Source organism: Scyliorhinus canicula, chromosome 27 (assembly GCF_902713615.1).
Source record: "Scyliorhinus canicula chromosome 27, sScyCan1.1, whole genome shotgun sequence".
NCBI classification, from domain to species: Eukaryota; Metazoa; Chordata; class Chondrichthyes; order Carcharhiniformes; family Scyliorhinidae; genus Scyliorhinus; species Scyliorhinus canicula.
Window position 1 is genome coordinate 20,578,447 of NC_052172.1, and position 26,506 is coordinate 20,604,952.

The 26,506-nt window shown below is 42.5% G+C and overlaps 1 protein-coding gene across 6 annotated transcripts in view; it reads left to right on the top strand.

Annotated features, from left to right (window-relative positions):
* LOC119957933 (alpha-actinin-1-like) overlaps window positions 1–25,938 on the top strand; it is a 103,770-nt gene extending 77,832 nt beyond the window's left edge. For 2 of the 6 annotated variants that reach the window (XM_038786145.1, XM_038786146.1), the window contains exons 9-21: window positions 415–507; window positions 1,785–2,015; window positions 4,534–4,681; window positions 7,401–7,551; window positions 7,819–7,927; window positions 9,061–9,201; window positions 9,298–9,480; window positions 9,886–10,020; window positions 11,143–11,322; window positions 13,572–13,718; window positions 18,834–18,899; window positions 21,424–21,582; window positions 23,534–25,938. In XM_038786145.1, the coding sequence (XP_038642073.1) occupies window positions 415–507; window positions 1,785–2,015; window positions 4,534–4,681; window positions 7,401–7,551; window positions 7,819–7,927; window positions 9,061–9,201; window positions 9,298–9,480; window positions 9,886–10,020; window positions 11,143–11,322; window positions 13,572–13,718; window positions 18,834–18,899; window positions 21,424–21,582; window positions 23,534–23,692 (1,902 nt within the window). In that variant the 3' untranslated portion in view covers window positions 23,693–25,938. Of the gene's footprint in view, window positions 1–414; window positions 508–1,784; window positions 2,016–4,533; window positions 4,682–7,400; window positions 7,552–7,818; window positions 7,928–9,060; window positions 9,202–9,297; window positions 9,481–9,885; window positions 10,021–11,142; window positions 11,323–13,571; window positions 13,719–18,495; window positions 18,577–18,833; window positions 18,957–21,423; window positions 21,583–23,533 lie in introns of those variants that run through there. The other 4 variants (XM_038786143.1, XM_038786144.1, XM_038786148.1 and 1 more) reach the window with 3 other exon arrangements.
* Window positions 25,939–26,506: the final 568 nt, after the last annotated feature.

Genomic DNA, 26,506 nt, shown 5'->3' on the forward strand with positions numbered 1-26,506 from the left:
AGCACCCGGAGAAAACCCACGCAGACACGGGGAGAATGTGCAGACTCCACACAGAAAGTGACCCAGCGGGGAATTGGGACCCTGGCGTTGTGAAGCTACAGTGCTACTGTGCAGGTTCAACACACTGCACACTCAACCCACTGCACTAGGGTGTACCTACATCTCTGGGACTGCAGGGGTTCAAGAAGGCTGCTCAACACCACCACCTCAACAGCAACTAGGGCTGGGCAATAAATGCTGGCCTAACCAGTGACGCCCACATCCTGTCAATGAATAAACTGTAAAAACAAAATTGCTGAAAGTTCAGGATAACCGCCATTATTTTTGAATTTTCTAATTTTTAACTTGGTATTTCGCACTTTATGGGTTGATCCGTGTGTGCTTAAGTTGTAAAAATGCATCTGTTTCTGACAGGCTGAGACTGCAGCCAATAGGATTTGCAAAGTTCTGGCAGTAAACCAAGAAAATGAACATCTGATGGAAGATTACGAGAAACTGGCCAGTGATGTATGTATTCTATATTTGTGTGCTGTACTAATAAAACTTAGCTCTGAATGACTTGTAGTGAGTATCATCGGCAGGAATGTATTTTTTTTTTAAATGACGAAAGGCAAATTGTAGTTTTAAGCCAAAAAGCAAGCAAAAATAACTGGCAGATTCTAATTTCTTAACAGCAATTCAACTCCGATTTCTTGATTATAAGTTTTGTCATCCCATCAAGATCGCCACCCTGTGCAGAAACCAATTAAGTGGCTGCGTAGATTTGGTTTTGGGGGAAACGTCTGTGGCACATAGGCCAATTCAGCTAAATGGTCTGTTTCTGTGCTGGTGTTTCTCTGCTCCATTTTGGCTGTTCTACCTGCTTAGTTAAAAGATCTTATGACTCTATCCAGAGTCCCTACAGTGCAGAAGGAGGCAATTCGGCCCATCAAATCCGCACTGACCTCTTCTACCTAGGTCCAGTCCCCGTAACCCTGAGGATTGATCATTGCTAATCCACCTAACCTGCACATCTTTGAACTGAGAGGAAACCAGAGCACCTGGAGGAAACCCATGCAGACATGGGGAGAACGTGCAAGCTCCACACAGTCACCCAAGGCTGGAATTGAACCTGGTGCTGTGAGGCGGCAGTGCTAACCTCTGTGCCACCCTATCTGGTGTACTGTCAATATATATCCCTCAGTCAGCATCACTAAATATCCAATTCCTGGTCACGTTACATTGCTGATTGTGGGTGCCTGCTGTCCACAAATTAGCTACTGTGTATCCCACCTTACGACAGTGACACAGATACATCATTAGCTGCAAAGCGTTTTGAAAAGTTTGCTTGTATAAATGCAAGACTTACAGTAGAAAGTTTATACTATTAATTTCAAGTACTTGGAATTCTGGAAATTAAATGAGCAAAAAAAGGCTAGAAACATTTGAGATTCTGGCAGTCGGTCTCCGTATTGAAGTTTGTTTATTATTCTGTAAATTAGGTACTCCACTGTAACTGCTATGTTCAGGAGAGGCTAATTTTGTTTGTGCTACATTTTAAGTGACTGAACATTGGAATTGATATTCTAGTTTTCATTTATATTTCATCAATATCCCTTTTGATGAATGCAGGTTTATTATAAGTACTAGTGACCGTCTTGTGGCCTTGCTCACACTCAAGGGAATGGCCTAGGTTTTCAATTCATCACCATCGGGCATTCATAAATATCAAGGGCTAATCTTGGTGTTGCCATCGGAAAACATTGGGAAATATGTTATTCAGCTATGTTTCCTTTTATTTTCAGTTGTTGGAGTGGATTCGTCAAACCAAACCCTGGCTGGAGAACAGAGAGCCTGAGAAAACAATGCAAGCTATGCAGCAGAAACTGGAAGACTTCCGCGATTACCGGCGTGTCCACAAACCTCCCAAAGTACAGGAGAAGTGCCAGCTTGAGATCAACTTCAACACCTTGCAGACCAAACTCCGGCTCAGCAATCGGCCAGCATTCATGCCTTCTGAAGGGAAGATGGTATCGGTAAGAAGAATTTTGCACTTTTAATCCAGTGGCACATTCGGAATTCTATTGAAATTGTGGAAATTATTATTTCTTATTGTAGTCCACCTTGAATCTAGGGTCAGCTGATGACCATTGTAATTTAACTTGACATCTTTTAATTCCAAAGAACTACAAGTAGTGTATTTTGAAGAAGATAGAAACTTCTACACCTTTTCCATTGCCCTCCCCCACATGAGAGTAATTATGTCTTTTCTTTCCACACTCGCCAAAAGGCATCTTGGATGGAATTCGGCTCTGAGTCATCTGTGAAGTGAGCTTAGTTGAAGCTCCCTCACCAGCTCCCTAGCTGAGATCAACTAACTTGGCACAGTGCAGGGATTTAATATGGCAACTACTTGGTTAATGTAGGGTAATACCGTACTAGGCTGTGCATCAGTGAAGAGAATTAATACTATTAGTTTTCATACTGTTCTTGTGTTATTGCCCCATGTGCAGTAATAAATGCACTGTGCCATAACAATTTGGACTTTTGATCAGTGTGCCAAGAAGTGTCATAGTCAAGTTTTGGTTTTTAAACCAACGATGTTTATATCTTAACCTTTAAATGTGGGTTGTAAAAGCTGGTGAGGTAACTGTTCTTGCTTGACATCACCATGTTGTGTATGTTTGGGACACCAGTATCATTATTTAGCTAGTTTTCCACTGAATACTCCTCAATACTGCTTTTATACTGCTATAAACAGGACTTTATATACATTCTGGGAGGGAAGAAAACTAAACTCTGATACTCTAAGTGGGAATTCTATGTAATCAAAACTGATGCTGACGACATGCCTATTTTGCCACTTTGGTTGACCAGTTGGAACTTTTTGAGAATGAATTGTGGTAAGCATTCATGCAGAACACCTTCCAAAAATAAATGTTAACACATTTTAAACCGGTTGGGCAGGAGTTGAATTCAAATTTGGCATGGAGCTGAATTTTTCTTTTTAAAGATCAATTTTACAGCACCCAATTCTTGTTTTTTCAAATTAAGGGGCAATTTAGCGTGGCCAGTCTACCTAGTCTGCACATCTCTTTGGGTTGTGAGGGTGAGACCCACGCAGACATTGGAGTGTGTGTAAACTCTACACACAGTGACCTGGCCCCGGGATCGAACCTGGTGCCATGTGGCAGCAGCGCTAACCACTGCTACCATGAAGCAGCAGAGCTAACCACCGTGCAATGAAGCAGCAGAGCTAACCACCGTGCAATGAAGCAGCAGCGCTAACCACTGCTACCATGAAGCAGCAGAGCAAACCACTGCTGCAGTGAAGCAGCAGAGCTAACCACCGTGCAATGAAGCAGCAGAGCTAACCACCGTGCAATGAAGCAGCAGGGCTAACCACTGCGCCGCCGTGAAGCGGCAGGGCTAACCACTGCGCCACCGTGAAGCGGCAGGGCTAACCACTGCGCCGCCGTGAAGCGGCAGGGCTAACCACTGCGCCACCGTGAAGCGGCAGGGCTAACCACTGCGCCACCGTGAAGCAGCAGGGCTAACCACTGCGCCACCGTGAAGCAGCAGGGCTAACCACTGCGCCACCGGGAAGCAGCAGGGCTAACCACTGCGCCACCGTGAAGCGGCAGGGCTAACCACTGCGCCACCGTGAAGCGGCAGGGCTAACCACTGCGCCACCGTGAAGCAGCAGGGCTAACCACTGCGCCACCATGAAGCAGCAGGGCTAACCACTGCGCCACAATGTTGCCCCATGGTGAGCCAAATTAAAATATATATTTTTTTAATTTTCAGATTGTGTGATTGATGTAATTTCTCCTGCCCCTTAAATCTACTGCAGGTCTTCTGGTGTCAGCACTTGGTTTGATTAAACTACATGCGTTTCTATATTTTTTTGGATAAAGGATGAAGTATTAAATAACATCTATATGAATGATCCAGGATAAATTGTATTTAAAAAAAATTTTTTTTAAATCTCCACTGCACTAAGAGCAAAATGTCTTCAGATTTCCTAGGTACATTTCCTCCTTTAGACGATACCACCAGAAATAGATGGGCTAGTTATCTCCTTTGTGGCATCATTAATGATACTGCTTTATTTTGCTACATGCCAACACATTGCACAAGGCAATTAATTCTGAAATCCCTTGGGACAGGAGTTTGCAAAGGAGCTCTACAAATGCAAATAGCACAAGAATTGCTTGACACAGACCAAGGTCCATCTTGTTCACCTTTCACTGATAATCATGAGATGTAGCAATTATGCAGTTGTTAACTAATTGTAATCGGTCTCTGCCTATAGTGGGTGAGATGAGCAAAACCCCAGTGGTGGAAAGTCTGTAGTCACCTGTTCCTTCCAAGCCTGCTACATTTCCCAAATCATGTCTCTTTCTGAAAGAAATCTAATTTGAGTCATATGAACATATGTATTTGCAATTGCCATGTGTTTTTATTTAGAAGTTAAACATGGCTTTAAGCGGTTCTGAAAATAGCAAATTCCCAGTTGATTTCTGCAGAGTAATATAATCCCTTGTGTTGTAGGATATTAATAATGCATGGCAAGGACTAGAGCAGGCGGAGAAAGGCTATGAGGAATGGCTGCTGAATGAGATAAGGAGGCTGGAAAGACTTGACCATTTGGCAGAAAAATTCAGACAGAAAGCCACCATTCATGAAGATTGGACCAAAGGTAATGTGTTGTTTACAGTGAAATATTATACAGGTATAGAGTTGGTTGTGAGCTCTGCAATAGAAATTTAACTAAACAGTTTTTGTGGAAACCTTGTTCGATCTAAACTCCTGATACTGCTCAAAGTATAGACAAAAGCGATCAAGCCTAAGGAAATACATTTGGTCTTGTTTATATCGGCTCATTTTGCAGTTGAGGAAATGGAGTGACCCTTGTCCTTCAGTTAATAAAAGCAACAACCTGACTTATTTTATAGTTCCTTTTGTGAGATAATAGCCCAACAAATGAAATTAAATGAAAATGAAAATTGCTTATTGTCACGAGTAGGCTTCAATGAAGTTACTGTGAAAAGCCCCTAGTCGCCACATTCCGGCGCCTGTCCGGGGAGGCTGGTACGGGAATTTAGTGTAATGGCTGAAACTCCATCTGACGAGTGGATGTCCGCATTATACCAACTTTTAATTTTGCTCTCTTTGAAAATCCACAGAGTAAATTTGCAGAATTGATATGTCTACCAATTGCCCCCTCGAGCACTTAAAATATTTTAATATTTCCAGAATGTCTTGAACATCGTGCTGTGACTGTATCTGCAATAATATGACAAATTTGACAGTGCAACTGCGTATTTCCTGATTGTCCGACAGGTTGACAATACACATTGTTACAGCTAAGATTTCTGAACATCCTCAATAAAATTAATGGACTGTTGGAGCCTTAGTCTTGCTTCCCGTCAGTCAGATTGGCATAAGGCCACGTAATCAAATTGTCCTTTTGCTCGGCATCAGAAAAATAAATACTGTAATAATGTGCCTGATTCTTGACAATTCTGCAGACTCGTGAATGTTAACGGGCAACACGGTAGCACAGTGGGTAGCACTGTTGCTTCACAGCTCCAGAGTCCCAGGTTCGATTCCCGGCTTGGGTCACTGTCTGTGCGGAGAATGCACGTTCTCCCTGTGTCTGCGTGGGATTCCTCCGGGTGCTCCAGTTTCCTCCCACAAGTGCTGATAGGTGAATTGGACATTCTGAATTCTCCCTCTGTGTACCCAAACGGGTGCCGGAATGTGGTGACTAGGGGCTTTTCACTAACTTCATTGCAGTGTTAATATAAGCCTACTTGTAGGGCAGCACGGTGGCGCAGTGGTTAGCATGGTTGCCTCACAGCGCCGAGCTCCCAGGTTCGATCCCGGCTCTGGGTCACTGTCCGTGTGGAGTTTGCACATTCTCCCCGTGTCTGCGTGGGTTTCACCCCCACAACCCAAAGATGTGCAGGGTAGGTGGATTGGCCACGCTAAATTGCCCCTTTATTGGAAAAAGTGAATTGGGTACTCTTAAATTTATTCTTTTAAAGATGATTGTTTAAATTTACAAAACTAGTGACTAGTTATTGGGTACCCAAAGATCTCTGGTGTTTTAAAATAAAAGTTCATTTGAACCGCGTTGCAACTCCAGGTCCAGTGGGGTCTGAATTGACCCCGCTGTGGCCCAGGGTGTCATCCATTGGGCACATCTGTTGTCCTCTTAACACTGCAGTATTTGCAGATCCTTTTTCACTTTTACAGATAAACATACACTGGAGCTGTTATTGCTTTGGGAATGTGGGAGGTAGAAAGTGATGTTTTAAAAAAATATATTTTGGTGAAATGAACAAAATGCTATTGCTGGAAATGATTAAAACACAAAATAAACTGAAAACAGCAAATATTGAGAATACACAGCGTTTAAAACCTGCAGTAAAGAGAAGACAAAAATTATAACTTCCTGTCAGAACACTTCTGGCGGAGGACCTGTACCTGTAAGATCCACCTTCTGCTTTACTTTTATTATTGGCACTGTGGGCCCTTGCATCATTTTCGGATAAACTTGCTCTTGGATTGTATTACTCACTGAAGAACTGTGATTGGGTATAAAATGACTAAAACTTTCACCTGCAGTATCACTTCCGGGCAGACCATGGTGAGCTTAATTTGTGTCTCCATTAAATCTTGAACAGGAGTGCAAGTATTTTTTTTCCCCAGATATTTAATTTTAGCACTTTGAATCATTCCACTCTAACATTTAAACGTCTGTCCTTGTTATATCTGAAATTGCTGCAATAAAGAAATCTTTTGTTTAAAATTATCAGTTCTATGTTGATAACCTAGACTTGCAGAGTCTTGCACAGAAAACGTTACCATAAAAATAAGAGTAAATAGGATTAAAAGACTGGACATCTGGTCATTGTACCAATGCAAATGCAGTGTGTCGGCATTGGGGGCTGCATATTACACCACCGTTTATCTCAGGAGGTTAATGTTAAGGCTGTGTGATCGGTCAAGTCTCAAACTTCATCTTTAGAATTCTAGCAGGTAATTGTAAAGCAGTTAATGGCGTTTCCACTGCAAAACAAAAGCTTCATGGGTCAACCATTAGAGTTTTACTGAAATCCGTGTGACTGCAATAGATAAGCATTCACATAGTAACACTCTGACTCTGCAAAGACAGATGTCATTAGACTTCAGCTCTAAACTAAATTGCTCAACCTGCCTATAGAGATCAAGTGAATTGACCTATTTTGATGATATTTTGGAACAATTCTTTCCAAGAACAAATATCTGGGAAATGCAGTGGGATTTTAACTTTCACGTAAACATAATCAATAGGCAGTTTAGAAAGTATTATCCCTTGACTCTTGGGTGAAAATCTGAGATTCAACCTCTGTCCCGTTTTCTCCCTCCAGATAAAGAAGCAATGTTGACACAGAAAGACTATGAAACTGCCACACTGGCTGACATCAAAGCCTTGCTGAAGAAGCACGAGGCGTTTGAGAGTGATCTGGCAGCACACCAGGACAGAGTGGAGCAGATCGCTGCCATCGCACAGGAGCTCAAGTACGTACAATGAAGTGATTGTTTGCACCACTACTTAGCCATTCAATAGTAAAGGGACAGTTTTTATAACTGATGCCATTGAGTTTGGATCTCTGCAGTACGTTAGGTTCACAAACAATTGGTCTGCTTTGATAAGTAGGAAACCGGATGGTGAATGCCCCTCTTATTGCTCGTAGGTTATTATCAAGTCACACTATCAATGCTAACTTGTGAAGAGAAATGCCGTAGGCTGCTGCCAGCATTTACCTTTTCATCTTTCTTCAACAGTGATCTGGACTATTACGACTCTCCCAATGTAAATGCCCGCTGCCAGACTATCTGTGACCATTGGGATACCCTGGGCTCTTTGACACAGAGCAGGAGGGATGCCTTGGAGGTGAGACCGGAACCAATGGATTTTATGTCTGTCAATGTGTGCCTGAATATAGGCTGAATGCACTGCAACCAAATGTTAGTGCCACCTGGCCCATGCAGGGGTTACTTCAGATTGATTAGAAAACAATTATTTGCCAACCAGTTTACCAGCATTGCAATTTTCACTCCTTTTAGGTTAGGCATATTTTTTTTAAAAAGTGAACATTTTTTTAGATAGCTAATTGTACAAGCAAACACAGGAGGCATATTAGTTTTGCGTTCTTTCTATTGCTCTTCATCCTTCCAAGACTGTACTAAGTGTATAGCCACCAATAGGGGATTAAATAAGGTGTTGCTCAAGGTCAGAACTAAACACGAGGGCTCTATGGTTGGCAAATTTGAGTTTCACAGAATTTAAAGTGCAGAAGGAGGCCATTCGGCCCATCGAGTCTGCACCGGCCCTTACAAGAGCACCCTACTCTACCCTATCCCCGTAACCCAGCAACCTCCACTTAACCTTTTTGGACACTAAGGGCAATTTAGCATGGCCATCCACCTAACTTGCGCATCTTTGGGCTGTGGGAGGAAACCGGAGCACCCGGAAGTAACCCGTGTAGACTCTGCAAAGACAGTGACCCAAGCCGGGAATCGAACCTGGGATCCTGGAGCTATGAAGCAACAATGCTAACCACAATGTTACCGTGCTGAGAGGGGAGAGTTTGTGTTCTGTCCCCAGGAATAGCCAGATACTAAATAATGACCAGCCCATTTGTTATCTGTATTCTGGTGCTTATAGATGTAGAGGTCGGGCAGCATGGCGGCGCAGTGGTTAGCATTGCTGCCTACGGCGCTGAGGACCTGGGTTCGAATCCCGGCCCTGGGTCACTGTCTGTGTGGAGTTTTCACATTCTCCCCGTGTTTGCGTGGGTTTCACCCCCACAAACCAAAGATGTGCAGGATAGGTGGATTGGCCATGCTAAATTGTCCCTTAAATTGGGCATTCTAAATTTATTTATTTTTTAAAATAGATGTAGAGGTCATGTTTTTTTTTTAAATGTCTCCAATACTTTAATTTGCCAAGTAGTTGGCTCTTACTACCATTTGTTTTTTTAATATGGAAGCAGTATATTTAATAAGTTAATGCTATTTTAACAGAGGACTGAAAAGCTGCAGGAAACAATTGATCAGTTGTATCTGGAATATGCCAAAAGAGCTGCACCTTTCAACAACTGGATGGAAGGAGCTATGGAAGACTTGCAGGACATGTTTATTGTCCATACCACCGAGGAAATCCAGGTATAAACTGAGCTCCACATGGGTCTCTCACATGCACCATTGGTGTATATGTACAAAAAACAATGGGTTGAAGCTATTTTTGTGTCTTTTCTGCAGGGCCTCATTGCAGCACATGAACAATTCAAAGCAACATTGCCAGATGCTGACAAAGAGAGAGAAGCCATCCTGGGCATCCACAATGAAATGATGAAAATTGCCCAGTCCTATGATATCAAACTGTCTGGTGTAAATCCATATACTTCCATCACTTCAGAGAGTATTAATGATAAATGGGATAAGGTAAGAGTCTGCTAAAGGCTATCAATATGTAAAATATATTGTACAAGGTGTGATCACTTGTGTGCGGTGTTCCTGCAAGTGCTTAGGATGTTTTGGGATAGGGTTAGTGCATATTTCACTACTTTTGTATAAGAAATGCAATTTTGTTGCACAGGGCATATCTTTAGATTGTACGCAAGGCCCAAGCAGGGCATCGAACTGAAAATGAAACTGGGATAGTTGATCCAAAATGCTGGTAGTTTGAGAATGGCAGTTTGGCTTATTGCTTATTTTCTCCCGAGCTGCCTCTGCTCCCAAACCGCAAGATTCTGATTGCAGCTGTACGGGTCAGCAAGATAATAGGTGCATAATGTGCTTGAACAAAGTATGACTGACAAACTTAGTCACTTGTCTTCTTGTTCACAGGTTCAGCAGTTAGTGCCAGCGCGGGACCAAGCCTTGCAGGCAGAATTTAACAAGCAGCAATCCAATGAACACCTGCGTGAGCAGTTTGCATCCACGGCTAACATCGTCGGACCCTGGATTCAGACGAAGATGCAGGTTGGCAAATTCGTGTGGTGTGTGTGTATATGCAGTTGACGGAGTCTGTTCTTCCTCCAGACTAAATCAGTAGATTCTGTACAACTATTACCAATATGGTTCCTCCTGAATTTCTATAGTTGACGATTCTAGGGGATCTGTAAATAGAATTGTTATCTCTAATAATTCCACATGGCATGTTAGCCATTCACCAGCACCAGGATTGTAGCGCAATGGTTATGGGATTGAACCAGAGGTTGAGTTCAAATGTAGCATGTGGTGAAATTCAATGAATCTTGTAAATTTTATTGGGTCATGGTTAGAAAAGTTACCAGGAGAACTGGGTGGCAGGAGGATTTCCCCCTCCCCCACTGTCTGTCTTTATTTCCCTTTCTAATGCTCTTTGAAATAGCCCAACAAGACACCTCATTGTCAAGATGGTGAACCATTCGATGCTGCTGTTTTACAACTAAGTTGACACCAATGGGGTGAACTTTGGGATTTGCTCCTTAACAATCATGACTAGATACGGTCTTTTTGAGTTGGTTTTTTGGAGCTACAGGCATCTCTTGTACTCCCAGTTAGCAAAGTCCCACCGTTACTTTTAGGTCTACCTTTTTTTAAAGATTTGCATATGCCACTATTTGTAGATCTAGAGAAGATCAGATTTAATTTTTCAGTGAGCCTGCCAAGTTTGAACATTAGTGTTGGGGAAGTGCCAAGGTTTGGAAAGCAGCATTCGATATTTTGGGGGAGGAATGAGACTCCTATTTATTTGTATTTGGGCCAAAATGTAAATTTTGAGCAGGATCACCAGCTCATCCAGGAGGTGCTCATCTTTGAGCATATCATCTAGAATAATATAATAATCTTTATTAAGTAGGCTTACATTAACACTGCAATTAAGGGCACTAGTGTCAGAATTTATAATGGAGTTGGTCAAATTAAAATGACCCAACTTTTTATCTATAAAAATGTTCAATATTCGCAATTATCCTGCACAGTTCCAAGCAAAACTGCCCAGTCCTCACGGTTGAAAGGGCCTTTATGTAAGGTGATGCTGGTTTGGGGAAAACAGGAGATGATTGAGTTGGCACAGCAGTTGTACTCAGCAGTGATCTAATTATCTTTTGTTGTAATTAGGAAATTGGCCGGATTTCTATTGAAATGCATGGCACGCTGGAAGACCAACTAAATCAATTGAAGCAGTATGAGAATAGTATCATCAATTACAAACCCAACATTGAGAAATTGGAGCAGGACCATCAGCTCATCCAGGAGGCGCTCATCTTTGATAACAAGCATACCAACTACACCATGGAGGTACTGGTTTATGTTTTTTAGATTCCACCTGTTGAATTAGAATGTTGTTTAAAATCAGTGAAATGCCTATTGCTGTGGAGCACTGAAGTTTCATTCATACCCAGGCTCAGATGTGCACTTTAACTGTTTCCACTTTGCTTCTCCCGGTGGAATAGTTTTGCTGATGGAGATGCATGTTTCATAGTAAAGTTGTACTTTGGAAGAACTTGAGCATAGGCCCTCTCGCCTCTGCTCCATTTATAAGATTACGGCCGATTTTCTACCTTAACTCTACTTTCCTGCCCTATTCCCACATCCCTCAATTCCCTTATTGATCTCCGTCTTGAATTTCTTGTGCCGAGAAATCCAAACATTCACAATCTCCAATCTGACTAGTTTTGCCTTTTCAGAGTAAATAACTTCTGGGAGGAAATAAGTTGTCTTATCTGGTTTGCTGATAAAGTAGTGAAATGGACCGAAAATCCACTTCAGTAATTGGCATGTAATCCTACTTCATTTTATATTAATGCCGCATTACAGCAGCATTATACATTGGAGGCATTGTTTGATCAGCTTCCAATAGCTCTGCTAACAGTTAGAAACATTCCTCTAACAATTGGTGTTCAGCACGGAAGACAATGTGGCCCATTGTGACTGTCAGCTCTTTGTAAGACCTAACCAGTTAGTCCCACTTTCTGTTCTTTCCCATAACACTGCTAATGTTTCATTTTCACCTTGCAAGCCAACAATGGCTGCCACCTAGAAAATCAAGTGCAGGAGGCACGTAGGGTTCCACCTGTTAAGTTTCTCTTGCACATCATCCTGACTTAGGAAGTGCATGTTCCTTGCCGAACTCCCTATTGTACTGTACATGTACCTACACCAGATGGATTTCAGTTCAAAAGAGCAATAAATGCTCGACTTGCCAGTGATGCTCACGTTCCTAAACGTGAAAAATCTGTTCTCCATTTTGAAAGTTGAATCTACTTCCATCACCCTTTTAGATCCTCGCTGCATAAAATAATATATCCTTCCTCGGCAAATTCTTATAAGTGTTCTAGTTACTAGTTGTGTTTGGAAGTTTTTTTTCTCCCTATCTAGTCAAACTCAGATAAAACTTTCATAGAATCCCTACAGTGCAGAAGGAGGCCATTTGGCCCATCAAGTCTGCACAGGCCCTTGGAAAGAGCACCCTACTTAAACCCACGCCTCTAGTGTCCCTGAGCACCCTACTTAAGGAGTGGACCCCGCCTTCCCTTTTGGATACTAAGGGGCAGTTTAGCGTGGCCAATCCACCTAACCTGTACATCTTTGGACTGCGAGAGGAAACCGGAGCACCGTAGGAAACCCACGCAAACACCAGGAGAAAGTACAAACTCCACACAGTCAGTCACCTGAGGAGCTGTAAGGCAGCAGATCTAACCACTGTGCCAACTTGCCAGCCTCCTTGACTTTCTCTAAGAAAATTCCAAGTGTCTCCACTTGATGGAAGCCCCATATCCAGTAATTCTCCTCTATACCCTATCCAGGATTGCAGCATCTTCCCAAAAGTGTGGTGCCCAGAATTGGACGCGACTGGAGATGAGGCCTAACTAGTTTGTCTTTAAATTTATGCATTTCGTAATGTGTTTAAACGGGCTGTTCATGCTGCCTTTGAATTTCTAATGAAACTATCCTGCCTATCTTTTAATTTTAAGTTAGAAGGTGGCACGATGCCCAGTGGTTAGCACTGCTGCGTCATGGTGCTGAGGACCCGGCTTTGATCCCGGGCCACTGTCAGTGCGGGGTTTGCACGTTCTCCCATTGTCTGCCTGGGTCTCACCCCACAACCCAAAAAGATGTGCAAAGTAGGTGGATTGGCCATGCTAAATTGCCCCTAAATTTATTTTCCAATGAAGGTAGAAAGTTATAAACAGAGGTTGATGAACGGAGCCCACACACGCCATGCTGCATTTTCCAGGCAGCATGGTACAGTACAATCAAGGCTGCTTTTAACCACATCGCAACCTCTAGAGTTTGCACTGTTTGCTGTAACGCAACTAATTTGATTTGCCACTTACACTGAATTTTGTTTTTTATACAGCTGAGAGAGGTGCTCTTTGCTCTGGGATGGTTTAATTAAGATGACAAATGTCTAAGGTTATTATCTGCTGCCCAGTTTTTAATGGGACCAATAAAAAAAAAAAACAATGGCAGCTCAAAATGCCCAAGATGCATGCCAAAAAAACTGTCTTAATACCATAGCTTAATTTTCTCTCTTTATATAAAAGCACATCCGGGTTGGCTGGGAACAGCTGTTGACCACGATTGCCAGAACTATTAACGAAGTAGAAAACCAAATCCTCACCCGTGATGCAAAAGGCATCAGCCAGGAACAGCTCAACGAGTTCCGATCGTCATTCAATCACTTTGACAAGGTATGGTTTGTAACTAGTAGTGTGCATGTCACTCTAATCAGTTTAATTAAAATACCGGTTTAAGGTGATGAGTTGCTTTATGACATTAGAGGTGGACACTGAGCATGGTTTTGTGGTTGGTGTATTCGCATCTGGCATCCTGCTGCCACTGAAACTCTCATCGTATTACCCATTGGTGTATCTCCAATGTTGAGCACAGTATGCTGAAGCTGTGGGTACTGACGTTTGCTTACAGGCTTAGTTATTTGCTGGTGTATGCAGTAACTTGTGTAGCTTCACTAATCCACTGTACTAAATCCAGATGACAGCACTGGGTTCAAGTATAACACATCGAATTAGCTCACAATGCTGATCTGTCCTTATTGTAACACCAATTTGTTTTCATTAAATTAAATTATTTTCACGTTAAATGCTGGAGACAGTGACATAGTGGTTAAATGCTGGAGACAGTGACATAGTGGTAAACCCAGAGACCAAGGCTAATCTTCTGGGAGTCTCGGGTTTAAATCCCACTACGGCAGCTGATGGAATTTGAATCCAATTAGTAAAATCTGGAATTGACTCCAAGGATCATTGTTTTTTTTCAAAAATCAGAATATCCTTTAGGAAAGAAAAATGAGGGCAGCACGGTGGCACAGTGGTTAGCCCTGCTGCCTACGGCACTGAGGACCCGGGTTTGAATCCCAGCTCTGGGTCACTGTCCGTGTGGAGTTTGCACATTCTCCTCGTGTCTGCGTGGGTTTCACCCCCACAACCCAAAAGATGTGCCGGTTAGGTGGATTGGCCATGCTAAATTGCCCCTTAATTGGAAAAAATAATTGGGTACTCTAAATTTATTTTTAAAAAAAGGAAAGAAAAATGGCTGTCCTTACTTGAGCTGGCCTCTGTGTGACTCCAGACCCACAACAATATGGGGAACTCTTTAACTGTCCTGTGAAATGTCCCAGAAAGTCACCCTGTTCAAGAGCAATTAGGGATGGGCAACAAATGCTGGCCTTGACAGCGGTACCCACATCCCATGAAATAAAAATAAAAAATTGTGGTAAGTTCAGTGGAAAATGGTTGCACTGGAGATGGAATTCTGTTGCAATCCTGCAGCCAACCTAGAGTTCATTCTCTAACCATCAAACTCAGCAATCGATTCACCAAATACATCTGTTGAATCACAAACTGTGGAGGAACTCCTACTAATTAACTTGACATTTTGATCTGCCAGGTAGCGACTGTATTGATCATGTGTTGATGCATGTACCTACCCAATAGCTGTTTGCAGAACAAAGTTTTCCGGTGTCTAGTCTCCTTTCCTGGGGAAGAGGTGAGATGCCCCCTCCATGCAAGAAAACAGTAGTATAATGGGCTACTTCTATGGGGAACCTAAAAATTGATCCCTCCCTAGTACATGCATTGAAATTCCATTGTAGTGTGGTAATATTGTGGCTGTGTCGGGTGAAAGACAAATGTTATTTTGAAGCATTGGGTGTATTAGCTTTTGTGTAATATAGTCACACTGCATGAATTTGGAATATGTGGCTAGCTGAGTACTTTAAAAAGCATCTGTAAGCCTTCATCATTCTGTGGTTTCTCAACCAGAAAAATGTCCCCTTTTGTCAGGAGTTCAATTCTTAGTGAGTTGAAGCTGCAGCAAGAAAATTAGTCTCCTTTTTGCCATAGTTCTGGTTTGTGATAAAAGTTGTCACTCTGTGATTGAAACTGGCTATATTAGCCACTCACTAGAGAAAGTGTACGTGTGACTGGAACAAAACTGGGCACAGGGAATTCTTCTGGGTGATGAATGAAATGAATGAAAATCGCTTATTGTCACGAGTAGGCTTCAATGAAGTTACTGTGAAAAGCCCCTAGTCACCACATTCCAGTGCCTGTTCGGGGAGGCTGGTACGGGAATTGAACTGTGCTGCTGGCCTGCCTTGGTCTGCTTAAAAGCCAGTGATTTAGCCCAGTGTGCTAAACCAGCCCCTGATCACCACGTGAATTAGTTGACACCTGGCCTTAACATTAAAATAAGGAAAATCTCTTCTATAGCCACTTCCAAGTAATGTGTAGGGCATGATTTATTACGTACTAATTACTTGGTTGTCTTATTTTCAATGTTTTTCAATGTCCAGCAGCTGCAAAACAATTGACCAAATTTTCCATGTAAGTTTCTTTCCTCCTGAACAGTGGGTTACAACTGAAATTGTACAATTCCCCTGCGTTCTCCTGTCCCCTTCACACTTGTCACAGCTCTGTTTGATTTCTACCCGGAATGAAGTTTGATAATTGCATAATCAATCTTTGGCTGTATATACAATGCACGATTGCAAATTTTAGCTATTGAAAAGCTGAAGAGCTAAACTGTTGCAGTGTTTTTTTTAACTGAAATTTCCAAATCATTCAATTGGTTTCTCTGAGGGTGGAAAGGTTTTAGGCCTGACACACACTTGGCAGTATTTTTTTTGTTGCTTCAGTAACTGCTTCATATGTTGGTGAAATGACCATCTGAAATTAGCGTTTCTGTTAACCTGGAGGATTCCAGTGTTGTGCCTGCAGAGATGGTTTGCTTTGAGACATCCAGGAGCAGGAGGGGGCTATTTTAACCCTTCGAGCTTGTTCCAGCATTCAATACGACCCTGGCTGATTTGGGATAATCTTTATATCCTCCAGAACATACCAATGAAGCAGATTATGTGCTTCCCAGTTTCTATTCAAGCATGCTGCTAGCCAGTCATTAGGCAGCTCCTTGAGGCAAACCTGTGGTATCATTAAGGAGTCACATTCAAATTGCACTCATTCCTTCAGAACAATTAATCTAGCACCAGTTGTTGTTTGCAGACGTGTTCCAAGTTTCTACCACCCTATGTGTGTGGTAATTGTTCCTGATTTCACTCCTGAAGGATCTTTTCTGACTGTGCTCCTGCCTTGGATTTCCCAAAATATGCCTGTTCCCCTTAATAGCTTGAAACCTTCTCAAAATATCCTTGAACCTTCCAAGTTCCAGGAAGTACAGCCATCGTTTGTGTAATCTATTCTTGTAATTTACCCCTTGAGGCATTATTCTGGTCAATCTACAATGCACTTCCTCCCAAGGCCTCAAACCCTTGTATGGTATGGTGCCCAGAACTGTCGGTGCTCAAGGTGTAATCTAACCAGAGCTTTATAGCTGTAGCATAACTTCTGTCCCGTAAAAGCCAACGTATTTTACAGAACATAAAAATGAAGCAGATAGGGTACTTCCCAGTTTCTATTCCAACATGCTGGCTAGCCAGTCATTAGGCAGCGCTCCTTGAGGCAAACTTGTGGTATCATTGAGGAGTCTAATTTAAATTGCATTCATTCCTTTACCTGCAAATGATCACTCTGGGTTTTATTCACTGTTAATTAAGCTGGATATATATACTGGGAATTGTTCTATTTATGCACTAGTTCATTAAATACTTGCTGTAGTATGTTATTTAAGGGCTACAGTACAATTCTTTACATTATATTTGTTAGATAATCTAAGCTTCCATGGTGGCTTAGCACATTTATTCAGCCAGTTGAAAAGTGATGGGTTTTGTGCAAAGGTAACTGGAGGGGGTTGGACAAATCAGCAGAGTTCCGGCTCTATTTTTCTTTAGCAACTCCAAATGCCTAGGCGTCAGGTGAGAAGGGTAAGACTGTTTTTGTTGAGATATTGCCGTTCCATAATATTGCATGCTTCTGTTCCCTGACTCAACTGGCGTGACAAATGGCCACGTTATTGTAGTATGGTTACTTTGATACTTCATCAAAGAGTTAACATCGTCAAATTGGGGGAGACAATTTGCTAAACAATGTAAGACACATTCACATGTACTTTCCACTCTTCCCCCTTCCCACTGTGAACTAACTTTGCAGATGCTGATTTCCCCTTCAGTACCTCCCTCAAATGGTCAGTCCCCATGCGATTCAATACCTTGAACGTTGGTCATTAGGTTGTGGAAGCCAATCGCCTCTAGCCCTATCTTGTCTTCCCTTTAACAGGGTTTAAAATATTTTCATTTAGTAAAATTGGTGAATGAAAATCGGAAGGATCAACTTTGAATTGTTTACTTAACCCTGACTACCATGTTTGCTTATGATATATTCATTAGTTTATATTATAGTTAAGAAATGTGGTAAATGATGATGTCCGAGATCAGTTGCGATGTTGGAATTGTAGTCCTGGATTTGATGTTCATTGAGAAAATGTATGCCAATTTATTAAAAGCAAAGTTGGAGGTACTATCTTTTTACCTTGGAGCCTGCGAGGACTGATTGAGTGAGTCAACTCCACTAACTCCTGAGCTCTGACAACAACAGACTGAGCCCAGTTGCAAAGTGGCTATTGGTACCTGACTCGAGTGCATTATACTGGCTGCAGTTGCAATGCATAAACATTGCATGCAGCCTCATCACAATCCTTTGCCTGAAATTTCAAAGTGATAAAGCTTCAGATGCAGAAGCTGCGTTTACCAATTGCTCATGATGTAACTCTTTTGCACTGTTTTGCAGCTGAAAGATGTGTTTCAGGTTCATGGTTCATTTGCATTTTCTTTTTTTTTGTTTAAAAATGTTTTTCATTTGTCCTTTGTCTAACATGACATTTTTATTTTCCTTTTTCCCCCCTCCATCTGCATGTTTCGTGCACGGTGCATGCTGTGCTGCATCACCAACTACACCAACGCCGTCCTCTCCCACATTTCCTACCCCTCACCAACCTCCACTGTGTACACATCATGTTACCTGCATGCTCCGATCTCTGCACCATGACCTCGTGTAGGACCATACTGGGAAACTGGGACCTGAAGAGTTTAAAGCCTGCCTTATCAGCTTGGGCTACGATGTTGGAAATGACCAGCAGGTATTGATGATTTGAATGCAATATGTCAGTAAATAGCTAACTCTTTTTTTTTCTCCATTTCTCTCCTGGATTTGTGTCCTGACCTATCCCTTATTCCTTTTTGAATTGCCCTAATCTGCTTTTATTTTTTCCTCTGCTCTCCTCCCATCCTTGGATTTGGCCCTGTACTTGTCTTGTCTGACCTGTGAAACCCTTGTCTCTGGTACTGTACCATCTTGTGTGCGTGTTTTTTCTCTTGCTTACTCCTGTTGGAGTAGAAGCGAACGGGGCTGATGGACGCTGATGATTTTCGAGCTCTCCTTATCTCTACGGGCTACAGTCTGGTACGGTTCCTCTTCCCTTCTCCACATCTTCACCCAGAAATACCAGGGGTTTGACCTGTAAGCGTTCACATTTTAGTACACTTTATTTTGTAGAAATAGACTTGCTTTTATTTATTTTTTTAAAGTATAAAGCTGCTCTGTCTACTACACTGTCCACTACAGTCGGGTTTCTGCAGAGTTGGCATGTACTGGGCATTAATTGAAGTTACCAGAGAGTTCAACAATAAACCAATTTTGTTAGGAAATGTGACATTTTTATTTGAAAAAATGTCACCTTAATTGAGCCATTTTTCAAAGTGTCCTAATTTTGTTTGTGAGCTGCTGTATAACAGACGTATGATTAATAAAGTGTTTGGGTTTTCTACTTCTGCACTTAACCAGCCTGCCGATTTCTACTCCATTAAGATGATTTAAAACAGATGTGTGAACAACCAGTAAGAAGAAAATTTTTTTTTTTTTTTTTTAATAAATTTAGATTACCCAATTATTTTTTCCAATTAAGGGGCAATTTAGCGTGGCCAATCCACCTACTCTGCACGTTTTTGGGTTGTGGGGGCGAAACCCACGCAGACACGGGGAGAATGTGCAAACTCCACACAGACAGTGACCCAGAGCCGGGATCGAACCTGGGACCTCAGCGCCGTGAGGCGGTTGTGCTAACCACTAGGCCACCGTGCTGCCCCAGAAAATAATTTTTTAACTTTAAAAATAAAATGCCTGAATAATTCTGCGGTCATTGTTGTTTGAGGCATTGTAACTGCCTTTGCCTTCAACAAACAAAAGCTTAGTTCCACCATGGAGTATAAAAGTAGAGAAGTGTTGTTGCATTTGTACAGGGTGCTGGTGAGACCACATCTGGAGTATTGTGTCCAGTTTGGGTCTCCTTATTTGAGGAAGGATGTGGTGGCATTGGAGACAGTTCAGAGGAGGTTCACAAGATGAAAGGGTTGAAATGAAGAGAGATTAAACAGTTTGGGCTTACACTCGCTGGAGTTTAGAAGGATGAGAGGGGATCTGATCGAGGTGTATAAAATACTAAAAGGGATTGATAAGTAAATGTAGACCAAATGTTCCCCCTTGGGGCAATCTAGAATGAGGGGTCACAGATATAGTTTGAGAGGCGGTAGATTTAGAACTGAGACGAAGAAAAACTACCTCTCGCAGAGGGTGGTGAATTTGTGGAACTTGCTGCCCCATAGTGCGGTGGAGTCCGAATCATTAAATGTTTTCAAGAAGGAGATAGATATATTTCTGATTTCAAAAATGGGTTAAAGGAACATGGGGAACAGGTGGGGAGGTGGATTTGAGACCAGGAAGAGATCAGCCATGATCTGATTGAATGGCGGAGGAGGTTCGAAGGGCTGAATTGCCTACTTCTCCTAATTCCCATGTTCCTATAAGAGGTTTTTGGACAATCCAGTAGCTTTCATGCCAGAGATTTGTTTTGCACCTGCCCTAGCCTTGAAAGGACTTCTCGAGTTGCTTAATTACAAAACTAGAATATTTTTTAGAAGAAAAAAAGAGGAATGGGATAAAGCAGGTAATTTTGTTGTATTTAAATGTTTTGGTGAGTGGAGAATAGGAATAAATTTGAATAATATGGGTTCTCTAAGAGGGAGCAAGTGTACCGATGTTGTCTCTTCTGGTATACGTGCCAGCATTAATCTGATCTCTGCTGAAACAGCTGAACTCCGCCAGAACATCTATGGAAGCAATTGACTTCTGCCCTTCCAGACCAGGGAGAGGAGGTTTCCTGCTTGCTAGCCCTTGTTTGAAATTACTTTTCAGGGTGTTTAAGTGTGTGCAGGTTGACTGGGATGCTCAATTAAAATAGCTTTCCTGACCCTTCAACTGAGCAGGGGTTTGGAGAAAAGAATGAGAAACGGGTCATTCATAGAATCCCTATAGTGCACAATGAGGCCATTCGGCCCATCAAGTATGCGCCAAGCCTTCGAAAGACCACCCTACCTAGGCTATATCCCCCTCCCTGTAACCCCAGCGGGGCAATTTCGCATGACCAGCCTGCACATCTTTGGACAGTGGGAGGAAACCGGAGCACCCGGAGGAAACTTGTGCAGACATGGGCAGGATGTGCAAACTCTGCACGGTCTCACGAGGCCGGTATCGAACCTGGGTCCCTGGCGCTGTGAGGCAGCCGTGCTAACCACTGTGCTGCCCCTCAACAGTCTGGTAACCCAGCCAGGGCTGTCTGCTTGCCTTGACCCTTTGCATGACTGGTCAAAATGAACGGCAAACTTGCAACTCCCAACATCAAATGGACAGGAACGTGATGCTGGTTCACTGCGAGCAGTTTCATACTTGTCAACCAACCTCAGCTACAACTTTAACCTCTTTTGTGGAATAACTTTTTGAGCTGTTTCCTACACACGTGTCCAAGTGTAAGGAAATGGGAACAGATTGGGGAAAAAATAGTGTAAACAAGTTTATTCTTGCCTCTTAAATCTTGTCTCAACTCGACTCAGTCTTGCAAGTGCATATTTTTACTGTGCTGTGTAATTCTCAGGGTGAAGCAGAGTTTGCACGTATAATGAGTGTTGTTGCCCCCAACAACACTGAAGAAGTGTCATTCCAAGCCTTTATTGACTTCATGTCACGAGAGACAACAGACACTGATACAGCTGAACAAGTCATGGCCTCCTTCAAGATCCTGGCAGGAGACAAGGTAAGAAAGTACTGGAAGTTGGAAACTTTGATCTGGAACATATTTCTCTGTCTCTCTCTCTCTCTCTCTCTCTCTCTCTGCCCCTCTCTCTCTCTGCCTCTCTCTCTCTCTCTCTCTCTCTCTGCCTCTCTCTCTCTCTCTCTCTCTCCCTCTCTGCCTCTCTCTCTCTCTCTGCCTCTGTCTCTCTCTCTCTCTGCCTCTGTCTCTCTCTCTCTCTCTGCCTCTCTCTCTCTCTCTCTCTCTCTGCCTCTCCCTCTCTCTCTCTCTCTCTCTGCCTCTCTGCCTCTCTCTCTCTCTCTCTCTCTCTCTGCCTCTCTCTCTCTCTGCCTCTCTCTCTCTCTGCCTCTCTGCCTCTCTCTCTCTCTCTCTCTCTCTCTGCCTCTCTGCCCCTCTCTCTCTCTCTGCCTCTCTCTCTCTCTGCCTCTCTCTCTCTCTGCCTCTCTCTCTCTCTCTCTCTCTCTCTCTCTCTCTCTCTCTCTGCCTCTCTCTCTCTCTCTCTCTCTCTCTCTGCCTCTCTCTGCCTCTCTCTGCCTCTCTCTCTCTCTCTCTCTCTCTCTCTCTGCCTCTCTCTCTCTGCCTCTCTCTCTCTCTCTCTCTCTCTCTCTCTCTCTCTCTCTCTCTGCCTCTCTCTCTCTCTGCCTCTCTCTCTCGCTCTCTCCATGTCAATGAATCATTGCCATGCTGATTTATTAGCTGCTGCCTGAGAGACCCGATACGATCTAGGAGAGGAGGAAAAGCCCTTTCATTTGATTAGATATTCATGGGGCATGCCTGAGCCTGTGTTGTCAGTAGATATCTTGTTCATCCCTTTGGAGCACGTTTTGCTGTGAACCAATTGGGTGAATAGCTGAACTGTAACGGCCAGGCAGGTCTGTGCCTCAGTTAGCTGATCTTGGCTGGGGTAGGGTTATGCAAAGGTCACATCAGTCCTTGGCAACCCAGAGTTGGGGATTGGAAGGTTGGCCAAGCTTCCCACTCGCTACCCAGCTGCCAGGGTGCTTTGGTAAGTGGATGCCTGTCATTTTGGTGTGGACGTATGTACGTAAATTATTGAGATAGAGGATGATCAATGCTAGTGCAATAATTTAATTGAAATGATATGCTATTCTAAAACACAAGGGCATAATTGGCAAGAAAGGAAAAGTTGTTGGGAAAAAAACCATTTGTGGCAATAATTTAATGCAAATGGCTGCTTCTGGAGCGTACGAATGGATATTCGATAGTCCGATAAGTTCACATAGGAAGCCTAGCAACAGAAGTGATCACCCTGCAACCTGACATGGCCACCAGTCTGCTAGCTTCTGACTTTCCTTCTGACAGACCCACCAGGTGGAGTGCCAATTCTGGGGCTTGACTTGCCTAAATATGGTGAGCACCTCCCCACTATGTTCTGATCACAGCTTGTTGGAGGATGGGGGAGGAAAGATCCTGAGGCAAGTGCAGCTCCGAAAAGATATAAACTATAAAGTGTAATTTAAAATTTACTCTTTTTGATGCCCGGCTAAACAACCTGCTGCATGGCGCACCATAATTAATTCCAATCTCTCATTACTCTTGGTTAATACAATTTATCTGCACTCAACCTTTCCTTTCACTAGTCCCTCTTCCCAGGTTGTGGAACTGAGTTCAAACTCCTGGTCGGGCGGGGGGGGGGGGGAGAAATTATCTGGGATTCACAAACCTGCCTCCACCCCAATTACTATGTCATTTCCAAGCCATGTTTAATTCCCCTTCAGTGCCTAGTGTAGTTATTACGGTACTGGGTCAGAAAGTCTGCAATAAATCTAGCAAGCCATTCACTTGTAAAATTAAATGTTTAGAAGGTGGGTCACAAAACCTTGGATGAGCAATAATTTTGCTTTGATCTGTCGAAGAAATTTACTGCCTGGGCAGCAGCATAGCTTGGAGCCCTTTAAAAGCTCCTAATTAACGTTTTTCTCTCCTTTTTCAGAGTTACATCACCGCAGAGGAGCTGCGGCGTGAGCTTCCTCCTGATCAAGCTGAATACTGTATCGCCCGGATGGCTCCGTATAGAGGAGCTGACGCAGTACCTGGTGCTCTGGATTACATGTCCTTCTCCACTGCTTTGTATGGTGAAAGTGACCTGTAATCGTGTCTTTCTACAGCCAGCCCACTCTCTTTTATTACTCCTCCCACCCCCCCTTTTCTCGCACGCGTGCTCTCTGCACCACCACCACCTAAAGTCAGTGCTGAAAACAGCGTATTGGAGTTAGCACATACATTTACTGAGGAACCTTTACTGTACATTCCATTGTGTGTCTTATATTATGACTTTCAGTCTTAAAATCTATGCAAATATTTCCATTTTCTGTTTATATTGGGTGGCCAGACTGCAAACTTTTTCTGCAAACTGTTGCAACCACTTGGGAGCATATCAACTGTTATTCGTAAGTACCACAGGAACTGTGATCAGTCTGGGAATTTGGAGGTTTCGATTTAAATTCTAAAAATTCCATAGGAAACTGGCTCCTTTGTATTTTTCCAAGTGTACTCTATACTGTAAAACTAAATATTTTTGTACTATAAATATTTAGTATTCCTGTTTTCACTTTTACCCCCACCCCACAAACCTAGAAGTCCTCTAAAGATGAGCTGCTTCAATGAATGATTTTTTTTTTTGTGGCTACTATATTAAAAATTAGCACCAATGGGCCAAGTATGAATAGCAAATGTATTTTATCATCACGATACTTAGCTTTACATTGCGGCATATGCTTGATTCCTTCCCCCCCCCCCCCACTATTAGTTTCTTTAATGGGGGTTGGATTACCTGGCAATGTTTTTACTGAAAAAAAATCATGGCTGTTATAGTTTGCAATTTCTTTTCTCTGGTGTTCCAGTGTGGTCCATAACTACCCTCACTGTACAAAATCTTTGAATTTAAGCAATTAGAAAACAAATGCTACTTGGCTCAGAAGACGCTCGCTGAAGTGGCAGCCCTTTTTTCTTTTAAAACAAAATGAATGGCTGGTGGTGGGTTTGAAGGCAGTAATGTGGTCAAGAGATTTTGATGGCACCCCTGAATAACCAGGAGGGTAAAACCCCAAGGATGAGTTCCTACCTCTATATAGTCGACAATTATTATATATAGCTTATTAAAGTTTGACTTCATTTGCTGAGCTCAAGTACAGATGAGGGAGGCAGTGTTGAGGCATAACCAAAATTTGAGATGGAACCAGCAGCACTGGTACTACTGTCCTTGTTTTTTCAGGAAGAAGTTAAAACATCCCTGGCATTATATAAATAAGGTTTCTCCTTTTATTCTGTCGCTCCAGTGAAACTGTTGTTTCAGAGTGGTGCAGTCGTGCACACCTCTGGGTAGGGAGTGAATTTGGAATCTGAAATGGGGGCGTACTATACCTGTCCAGAGTCAAATCATTGAGTCGGCTGCTAATCAGAATCAGGAGGGGTTTAGAATGAATTAGTGTTTCAAATGTGCATCCTAAAATTTTAAATCATGTGATTCTAAAGCAAAAGTATTTGAAGCTTAACTGAGGGGTTCAGTGACCTATCGGTTCCACTAAGTATCTGTACATTGGGTATCCAACAAATTAAAAATTCTGCATCAGGAGAAATTCACCAGTTTTGTCCCACCCATCCACCCACCCACCAAACGCACGTTTTGATAGTTCAGTTGAGTGGGAAATAGCACATTTATTTGAGGTAGAGAAAAGATATTTATCTCTTCATATTTAATCTTTTTTTCTTGTACATAACTGCAGTGACCATTAAATTTGAATGCAAAGACTGCCTTTTTTAAAAAAAACAAACAAAGCTGGGCTTTTTCTGTGAAGGTACTGTTTTTGCAGAAACAAGTCCCTAGTTGGGGGAAGAAAAAAAAAACGGGTGCTGTTGTGGGTTTTATTTTAATTCTTTTCAATTCTCTCCTTGCTCCTGGGACCTACTCCACATTGAATTATTGCTGTGAGACAGAGGCTGGCCTTGAGTTAGAGTAATAGCTGCAGTATTTTGTTTGGTGGTGATGGAGAGCTTTTTCTATTGACTTTAACACGGGGACTTATTATACAGTATATAAAGATATATCATCTGAAACCCTTCCATGGACTGTAATTAATGCTTGATTTTAAGAGGAAATAAATTGAACATGCTGAAAACCATTTCAATGGAGAAATGAGATTTTGTGGAATATTAGTGAAGAGGTTTCTCTGAACATATTCTCTTTCCCATGCTGTTAGAGCCTATATTACTATGTTTCTGAAATGCGATAAGTGAGGGCTGCCTTTCTACATTTGATTTAAGGGTGTTTTCACTTGGTCTCTTGCTACCTTAGCCCCTATTTGATGAAATAAATCATCAGTATTTTTGAGAAAAAAAGGTTTTTGACTCTTTTATTTTGAAGCTGTTGGCCTTCGACTGGTTTCCTTGCTGTGTACTGTACTCTCATTTTGAGCTTGCAAAACCTGCCCCTGGACCATTCAACCATCAGCAGTGCCCTCGGTTGAAATTGAGAATTTGAGCGAACAATCATTAAGTCAACACGGCCCGTTGATTTCTGTTTTCCTGTACATTGGCTCGTCATACAGGTCTGCTCAGTATTTCCACTGCCTGTGGAGTATCTGATGGAGATCTCTGGTTGTAAATGGCATTTACTACTTTCTGGTAAGTGCTACCACGTCACTTGGAGATCATGTGAGGAATATTCCAACCCTACCTCGTTACTAGTTTGCAAAGAGCAACAAACTTGCATTTTAGACAGTAGCTTTTTTGATGGTGAAGAATTCCTATCAGTTTCGATCTGCAGTATCTTTGTCTATCTGGGGTACCCATGGAGTTCTGAGATGATGAGCATTCAGCTCTCCCTGGCATTCACTCTGTAGACATACAGTCTACCCACATGCGCACACATTAGGAACAATGGTGCAGGGGTTCAGCCTCTTAAACA